Consider the following 9667-nt stretch of genomic DNA (forward strand, 5'->3'; position numbering starts at 1 on the left):
GCGGCGGCTCCGAGCGCCGGCGGCCATGGGACCGGACGGCGAGGCCGGGCCGCGCTCCGGCTCCACCGTCATCTCGATCGTGCTGCCCGACCGGACCGGCGGCCCGGCCGGGCCCGAGAAGGCCGCGCTCGGCCCCCTCTCCGGGGACGGGGTGAAGATGTTCCGGGAGAGGGCCGACCACCGGTGGACGGGCACCGAGCGGCGGCCCAGGTCGGCCGGCATCACCGTCGACCAGCTCAGCATCACCGGCATGGCGCTCGTCTTCAACCCGGGTGAGAGACATGGTCGGCGTTGAGTTGGACGGCATACATACTCTCCAAAATATCTAGATGCCCAATTATTTTTTTTAAATCAGATTTTGCTTCCCTGTGCGGCACTGTGTAACAACAAAAAAGTTTCTTTGATTGGTACCCCACGCCAGCAGACCGGGGGAGGGGATGTTTAAACACCCCTTTGTGTTTAAACTCATTGTTTAACCTCACTGATATTTTAAAAGCGTTTCATGCTTCTTTACTGCCCATGTGAAAATCACAGACCCAGATCGCTCAAGGTCAGGTCACCAGGTCATGTCAAGTCACCCTTTACCTCAGAAAAGTTATAATGCTCACCATGCTACACTGAGTTCAGAGTTGACAACCGCTTAAAACTTTCAGCGATTGATCAGAGTAACAGCACGCACAAACACTTTATCTCGAAAGTTTGATATTGGTGACTTGAAATCTGGTCAATTTTGCGACCTCTCCATTGTCAATGACAGTCAATGGGAGAAACGCTCTCAAACATCTGTTACAGTTGAAAATGAATTTGACACAATGAATTGGGATGTTACATCCGGGAAGTGGCCCTTTGTGCCCTGGAATCATCTCAGGTCATTAAACGTCTCCATGGTAAAACGATCAAAACACCTTAGATGTTTTCATCGGTTTAGCTCTCTGGAGCTAAACCGCTTATCTCAAGTCAAATCCTAGGACACATTCCAAAATAAACGTCAAAATAACTATCGAACGGACTTTCCCGCGGCGATGGAACTCTATTGGTTCACGATCTATGCGCTGATTAAAAAAAAAATGTTGAAATAGCCAAAACTTGACCGCTGAATATCTCTGGTGACCTGACCCCAAAAAATGAACTGACCTGACCTGACCTTACTTAAACACGACCTGACCTGACGTCACCCGACCTAAGAATGGCAGAGCGAAGTTAGACGGGGCGATGGGTGTTCAAACGCCTCCCCCGGCCCGGCACAGGTTAAAGGCTGTTTAGTCTCCTTTATATTCTAAAGAACCGACAATATTTCGTCCATTTCGGATGCTGCACAAAAAAAATAGTTTGTGCTATAAAATGGTACAAAGTAACGGCTATTCATTGTTGCACTTTTACGTGTAAGACATAAGTGCTTACGTGGTCAAAGTAGCCAGCATGTGCAATGTGCATAATCAAAAGATGCGGATGCGAAATACAACACACATAGGTTAAATGTAATAATACGATCAGTACGACATTCTTACGCTTGGTGATCCTCACAGGTCTTGTTATTCTGGCAACGTTCTTGCCTCATAGCAAAATCAGTTATAAAATTCCGTAGAAACAATGCGGTACCTGTAATTCGGGAGTAAAAGTTGTTATTTTAGATTCTGGACTCAGGGTTCACGCATCAGTCCGAGTCGTCACTGAATACGGGTATCGTGGAGGGTCGAAACTTTTTTTTTAATGCCAGTCTTTTGCCCATCTCATATCAAGGCTAGGTGTAGATACTGTAAAATTATTAAGCAGCAGTAAAATATCCGGTAGGTTGGCATAGGCGGCGGAACGGGGAGGGCACCGGGGCACCGTGCCCCCCTTTGATTTGGGCATTTTAACATTAGCCCTATGGGCGTTGCATGGAAAGAATGGGACCAAAAGTCGGCACTGCCCCCCCCCCCCTTAATTGAAGGTGTTCCGCCGCTACTGTCGGTTGGTATGCTTTAGTTGGTGCTTTGACCCAAAAACCCAAATAAGTAAATATTATGACCATACCAATCCCATGGCAGTGATAAAATCGTGTGTAATTTAGGATCACCTATTCAACGATGACATTTTCTCAATTAACGCCGGTCTTCGCATTTTTTGGCGCAGAGGAATGTCACAGAGGAATGTCCAGCTTTCTGCACCATGGGTTCAGAATGCCTATGTCCTGTTCCAACTGCGCCGGACTGGCACTCTTTACTGAATGAACGAACACTCGAGCAGATATGACCGTAAAGAACCGTGCGCGTCAATATTTGGTGCAAACAACAATCGTGGAAATGGTTCAATAAAACGAGACTAGAGAAACATACAAAGCAGCACAAAATTACGTACGCTGGTGACTGTCAACATTTGGCAGGGTCACATGGTTTCAATCAGATATGTGAGAGGTATGTCGTGCGATGACAAGACAAATAACTATATTGACACGACGTTCGAATTCAATTCGATTGGAATGGTGAAGCCGCAAGGGACAAGGGTAGCACCGGCGTGGGCACCACAGCGATAGCTTGTCATCGTTATTTGTTCCGCGCGCATTTTTATGAAACCTCCAACAATACGTGCGTCGTGCAGTCAGGCAATAAATCGAGAAAAAATCGGAGCTCATCACCACATATTACCAATAACAATACCAATAGCATCATGGTCTGTCGGTAAAGTGGTATGATCAAACCCACACGCTCATCTCAGCGTTCGATGTTGACGTCCGTCTGCGCCTCCCCAACAGCGGCGTTCTGGCTGCGGCGCGCCATCTGGCTGGCCATCATCGTCTGCCTGCTGGTGTGGCTGTGCGTCCAGCTGCGCCTGTGCGTGCTGCGCCTCACCGAGGGCGGCACCGTGCGCACCTGGTCCCGCCGCACCGTCACGGACATCCCGCTGCCGGCCGTCACCGTCTGCCACGGCAACCGGTTCAAGAAGAGCGTCGTGTTGCGCCACCAGCCGGCCGGGGCGGCCAGCTGGCCCAGCTGGCACCGGCTCGGCTACCAGACACTCAACTGGAGCTCGTTCGACGGACTCGACCAGTTCTACGCGGAGGCCTCGTACGGCTGGGACGACATGGTGCTCTTCTGTATAGTGGATGGAAGAAACTGCAAGGACATCGGAACCTTCCGCCGAGTGCCCACGCTGCTGAACGGCCTGTGCACCACCTTCAACACCAATGCCACGGTCACCAGGCGCCTCACCACCTCTCAGGTCACGCTGGTGCTGGAGGAGAAGGAGCCACTCGGCGAGTTCGAGCACAGCGGCTGGCAGGTGTTCCTGCACCCGCAGGACGTCCGCTATAACGACGTCAGCTTCCTGTCCGGCCTGGTGGCCACCGTGAAAATCTACGGCAACCGCATGCATCAGGTGAACGTCCAGCGTGCCATCACGGACGAGCTGCCGCACGGCTCCGGCGACGGCTGCAACAGCTCGGCGGACGCGCTGGCCGGATACCAGCGCTGCATAGCCGGCTGTCTGATGGGGGCCATGCAGCAGCGGGCAGCGCCCTCCGGCGAGCGCGACCAGCCGCCGTGCGCTGTGCCCTGGGTGGCGCGGCACGTGTACCGCTCCGAGCCGCCCTCCTGCCGCACTATGGCCGACCTGGAGCGCTCCTCAATGGGCACACACAACGGTGTAAGCGAGCAGGCGTTTGTGGCGTGGTCCTCCCGCTGCCGCTGTCCGCTCCCGTGCCGCATGGCCCGCTACCGGATCCAGAGCCAGGAGAAGTGGCACATTGAGGAGACCAGCATCTACCTGGCGTACCCGGAAGCGCGCGGAGGCACCCACGGCTCGCTCATGCTCTGGCTCTCCGAGGATGAGGAGGTCATCGTCGAGCGCGAGGCGTACTCGGCGAACTCGTTCATCTCCGATGTCGGCGGCAACCTGGGCCTCATGCTCGGCGGCTCGCTGCTCACCTTCGTCGAGATAGTCGACTGCGTCATCGCCTCCTGTCTGTCGCGTCGAGAGAAGAGAGCCAGAGTCAAGTCCTAAATGAGCTCGGCAGGAGGGAGTCAAGAGTACTATCCCGAACACCTTCGGCAGCAGAGAGTCAGAGTCCTGCCCTGAAATGTTCTGAACACCGTCCGCAAAAGACAGTCAGAGTCATGTCCTGAACACCGTCCGCAAAAGAGAGCCAGTCATGTCCTGAGCTTCGTCGGCAGAAGCGAATGCAAATGTGGAAGTAGGGAATGCCGTCTCGTTTGCCTAATAGGTCGAGCGTGTGTTTGAGTCTGTGATATTGAAAAAGCGGCGATTTCGGGGGTATATTTTTGAGTTGTGGTGTAGTTATCAGTTCACTGCACAAAGCTCGTCTGATGGATGCCTTGGCGGCCCACAGACTAGACCAGGGGTCGGCAAATGGTGGGGCATGCCCCCTTTGGGGGTAATGACGCCCTTCGGCGGGGGGTAATGAGGGCCGCTGAGAAAGCCTCATCTTTTTTAGAATTAATGGCTCCCTTGATGGGACAAACATCGCAACTGTTGTGCCCCAGGATTCAAAGATTAGTCGAGGTCAAACGCACAAAGCATGAACTGATTAGCTGGCGCATGTCAATTTTCATGTAGCTGCTCACCATTCCGTACAGTCGTTGAAAGTAACTGTCATGTACTAACCGGCGCTCTTCTATTGGCGTTTTCACAGTCACTAACGCAAGGGAGAGGAGTCGTCCATTGCACCCTGACCTGAGCATCTCGGTCTCTGAGCTGGAGCTTTGCAGAAAAATTGAGCGTGTTGCCCGTGAAGATAAGCAGCCGCTGCTACCCAATTTAAAGGTCGTTGGTCATTGGGTGACCTTCCATAGGTCAATAACAACTGCCGAGTAAATCGGGTCCCGCTGTAACTTCTTGAAGTGAGATTTTTGGCCTGCCATGATCTCAAGAAAGATCTCACAAATCAACGGTTATTCGGGTTAAGGGCATGCCATTTTCAGGACAGATAAAAATGATCGGCTCGATGGTACAGTTTTTTTTTTCGTGATCCGACCCTTTTAACGTGATCTATTCCCGAAAAATACCCGCTACCCCTATCCGTATGGGGGTTAACCCGCGCCCCGCTGGGGCTCCTGGATTTCCACGCCCTGCTGGAGGTGGAGGTTGAACACCCCCTACTAACTTGGCTCCTGGGTCACTAGCGAAACGCCGTAGTCGGCGATCGAAAGAGCGTAAGAAATGATGAAGAAAAAAATATGGTCACTTTTTAGGTCAAATCAAAGGTCAGGTCACCAGAGGTCATCGAACGTAAAATTTCGCTAATTTCCAGGTCAACCTTTGACAGTTTTCGACAAACTGGCCCATAGCTCAGGAAAGGATAGAGCTACAGCGCTGCGGAAAAACGCATTCGATAGCTCTCTTTAACGTTTTTTTCTGATGCCTGCCCTCAGATTCAACCGAAGATTAACGGTTTAGCCTGCAGGAGACAAAAACTGCCAAAATGTACGTTGCTTGCTGATAGTTTTTCTTAAATAACTTGTCACTCAAAACATGCGCAAGAGCTCACTTTTATCAGCATCGTGATCCTCCCGTCGAGAAGCATCGAAGGTTTTGTTGCACATCAGTCGATCCGTATCGTCGAGCTGAACACATCTAAGGCATTTTCATCGCTCTGGCATGCCTTATACCATTCATGACCTGAAATGACCTCAGGGACATACAGCGGGGTTACGGGTGCAATTTTCCGGTTCAGCGGTCATGTTTACTTGTAAATAAGAGTGTCACAGTGTTAGGAATGACACTGGTCCAAAAGAGGCGCCTTTCAATTTTCTACCATTTACTTTGCGTCCTCTCCCATTGATAATGGGAGAGGGCGTGTAATTGACCTTAACTTTGGTCACCGACATCAAATCTCCGAGATACAAATTTTGTACATGCTGTTGCCTTTATCAATTCCTGAAAGTTTGAAAGAGATCTGTCACTCAATGCAGCTAAAGCAGGCGTTACAGTCTTTACTGAGGTGAGGTCACTTGACGTGATCTGGTGACCTGACCTTGAGTGACTCTGGTCTGAAATATTCACAACATGTGCAGAAACGATGTATGATCGATTGTTCCAAAATGGTGGCGCTCTGTGCCAACGTTTTTGAGATATTTGCGAGAAACCGCATGGGAGGGGGGCCTGCGGTTTCTCGCAGATATGGTACCCAAAGAGTCACGGAAAAGTATGGAATTTCAGCAACCTTGGTTGTATCACCAATTATGGGGTCTGGTAGGTGGGGGTAATGGCCCTGCCTGGCGCCAAAAAAGGGGGCACGACCCCGGAGGACCTGCCGACCACTGGACTAGACGAAGGACCGGGAGGATATGCAGCGATTTTGATGGGAGCACATCACACGTTCAGACTTACACCGAAGGCGGGCAATCGCTTGCGGCGTGTGATTTGTTTTGAACCAGCTTGTGTGGTGTTCTGGACTTTGCACGAATTATTGTAAAGGTTTATTGGCATTTAAGAGGAGCAAGGGCCAACATGTGAAAAGGTCCAGCTACGGATATCCGCCAAGACAGCCCCCCCCCCCATACAAATTCAGTCCGGATTCAGGCCAGATCAGGGACGCCTCGGATCGACTGATAGTGGGGAAGTCGCTACAGGTCATGGAAAGTCGGTTGGTGCCATTTTCGGTGCTCTAGCTCCACTGGTTGGGCCACAACCTGCTGTTAATTTAGGGGCCGGGCCAATGTCGACCTCTGAAGGTCAGACGTGACACGCCTGGTGGTGCCACCGAATTATTTGGAGTGGACCACGTATTGCCTACCACAAGGACGTATGTTGTAAGGAGTTTCAAGTCGGTCCGAGATGCCCCGAATCTGGGCTGAATCCGGACTGAATTGGGGCTGAATATGGGCAGCCTCAGTGAACAGCAACATTGGCCCCATCTTCATATAGGTACCTAAGTTAGGACGTTCACCATCACATGTAGCGAGTAATGGATCGATTTTCTGAAATACCTTAACATGATAATATGAATATTTTCGACGTCTTGTGCTCTGAAAATCAACCAGCACCAGTACCCCATCTGGCTAGAGCCATCGCATCAGCCGTGAGCATCCGAGCAGGCTTTCGTGCCCATGCATTGTTACACATGATAAAAATGAAAAAATAAACTGAAATGTTTACAGATGGTGTCGAGTCGACTGAAGGTAATTCACACAGACAGCTGCGAGTTGTAAGTAATAAAATGTAGTAGCATAGATTGTGCCATAAATATGCAGCATACTGCACGCCCATCCACTGCATTATTGCATTCTGCAATCTGCAGCTTGAATTTGAGCAGCTTACGGAACAACAAGTTTGTGACGCTATTACTGCTGTTATCCACCAAAATCACTTGTTGACTACCGGCTGCAAAGAAATGGCATATCCGATCGCCTTGCAAATTGCACTGAAACTACCACTGGGGCAAAACATTAACGATAAAAAACTAGCATGCCCCTAAAAAATACCCATCGTTTGGGTCGTTCGGTTATTCACGTCGACACGCAACGGCCAACCTACCCAACGACTTGATCCTGCAATGCACGTTCCCTCTTCTTACTTTGTCCGAAGGTCACAAGTCACAACCCACAGCAACCTTTGGGGAAGTTACAACTACGTGGTTCCAGCTTCCCTCGGTCGACAGCATACTGCGCCACACGGCACGGCGGCATTGCGGTACAGCCTATCTCCAGGAAACACTCACTGCTGTCATCTATCAGGAGAATGGGGTAGCGCGGCCCGGGGCCCAATTGGAACAGGTGTGGATGTTTGCATCAACAATAACAGCAAACGAAGAGGGGCATTGTCCCAGGCGAACAGCCGCCTGCCCGGGCCACCTAGTCCTTCAGGCACCCGCATTCATCTGATTTACGCAGGACTGCACACGAAAGAGACAGTTATCGAGAGGAGAACGTTCCCCTTCCGCCTCCACTCCCGAGTTGAGCGGTCAATAGCGATCACTTGACCCATGCCCCGGTACAGACATGCATCACTAATAAAAACAACAAAACCATCACATATATCCATACCTAGAATGAACGAGGGAAGACAAGTGTTTATGTACAGCCCACCGCTAAAGTAATGTAGGGTTTTACCAATCTCAACGATTGGCTTTGCCTGGCGATTGTTTAATGCGGAGTGATCGAAAAGAAGATGTCAATAGCTAAAATTACAGCTGCAAGGGTGACGATACATATAAGCTACATTCAAAGTTTCATTGTAGTCTGGCTAATCGTTCCTAAGCTTCAGAAGCAGAACATACCCATGACTGAAACCCCTCATTACTTCTGCTGTGGACTGTACATACATGTGGTCAGACACATGTCGAAAAGCACATCAGTGACGTGAAAGCTAAATGTATAATGTGCGACGCACGCGCCGGCACATGCCTACATGGACTTTGTTCATAAATCAAGCACACTATTAATTACCGGGCTGGATCATGGGTAATTACTAGTTGTCCATCCACAACAAACATAAACGCGATCATCTCTGGTGTATTGGTACTAAACACGTTGATAAATGCACACACACGCACGGGAGTAAATACACACGCGGGGGTAAATACACACACTATCGGGAAGACACGGAACGCTGCTATAGCTGCCGCCAGTCGGGTTAAATGCACGGTGGGTCATGGTCACAGGTAAAATATACACGCGCTACAGCGTTCGACACGCAGCCACGACCCTGGTGTTTGTCTCTTTTAGACGGAGCATGTGCCAGAACGCTGTTCGTCTGGCGTTTTCTGTCTGCTCCTGTCAGGAAATAGAGATTCAGTTCGACGCACGCCTACCACTTATTGTCCGCGGCTAGACGATAGACGATTTGGCGCATCGGCCGCCTAGACAGTCTTGGCGCACTGGGGACCGTAATAAGGCACAACGGCGTCCGTAATGGTATCTCGGTATGATCGTAACTAGCCCTCAGAGGAACATTTTTGAAAAGCAAACAAATGCGTTAAAATGCAAGCGCCGCAGCCGTTAACACTGCAAACATAATGTGGAGCAAGGCAGGGCGGAGCGCTAAATCACAGTGGTAGATAATAGACACGGGAAAGTCGCATGCACGGGTCACGGGGCATAAACAGCCTATCGGGTACACTCGCGGAGTTAGGCACGGCAAGAACACAGCACTCGTAGACGCACTCGGCATTAAATGCAGTCAACGACGGACACACCGGCCGCCGTACAAAAATACACATCCAATTTGGCAGCACAATTAATAGGAGCAATACCATTCACATTAATTGGCACGTCTGTCGCACGCCGTGGCTCCCACCGCTACAAGAGCGTGAAATGTCCCTCACTTATAGAAGTCGAGTATATATTCGCCAGGTTTTTCGCACGATACTCTCGCTAGCCGATTAAAGGTAGTGTGCCAGCTTTCCTGGACCGTATGGAGTTAATGGCCCAGATAAGGAGAACCGGATTTTTAGAACTTATCCATACCTTCAAAACTCATGGAAACGTCTTAAATTCTTCAAATTTTGAGTACCCCAGTGCGAAATTCGCCCCGACGGGTTGTCGGTCGTACCCCAACCACATTTCACACCACTATGAACAATAAATGCACACACTGAAATCGCCATTACCGATATGCTCATCCAATCAAGTTTCGATAAACCCGTTCATCATCATCTCCTGCGGTTTCGAACACGCCTGTTAGGTGGTGCGGTAGACCGCGCCCAAAGCCAGGGCCCCGGTAACGTGAG

At 50.5% G+C, this 9667-nt stretch overlaps 1 protein-coding gene across 1 annotated transcript; it reads left to right on the forward strand.

Annotated features, from left to right (window-relative positions):
* LOC122383347 (acid-sensing ion channel 3-like) lies at window positions 1-4316 on the forward strand. Its single transcript, XM_043369656.1, has 2 exons — window positions 1-272; window positions 2735-4316. The coding sequence occupies exons 1-2, from the start codon at window positions 26-28 to the stop codon at window positions 3979-3981; spliced, it is 1494 nt and encodes a 497-aa protein (XP_043225591.1). The 5' UTR covers window positions 1-25; the 3' UTR covers window positions 3982-4316.
* Window positions 4317-9667: the final 5351 nt, after the last annotated feature.

Source organism: Amphibalanus amphitrite, unplaced genomic scaffold (assembly GCF_019059575.1).
Source record: "Amphibalanus amphitrite isolate SeventyFive unplaced genomic scaffold, NRLGWU_Aamphi_draft 000012F_arrow, whole genome shotgun sequence".
NCBI classification, from domain to species: domain Eukaryota; kingdom Metazoa; phylum Arthropoda; class Thecostraca; order Balanomorpha; family Balanidae; genus Amphibalanus; species Amphibalanus amphitrite.

Bases quoted from the DNA above. Each gene is read 5' to 3' on its own strand.
- LOC122383347 (XM_043369656.1), top strand. From the start codon at position 26: ATGGGACCGGACGGCGAGGCCGGGCCGCGCTCCGGCTCCACCGTCATC. The intron at 273-2,734 runs GTGAGAGACATG...CCTCCCCAACAG, and splicing joins GGCGCTCGTCTTCAACCCGG to CGGCGTTCTGGCTGCGGCGC.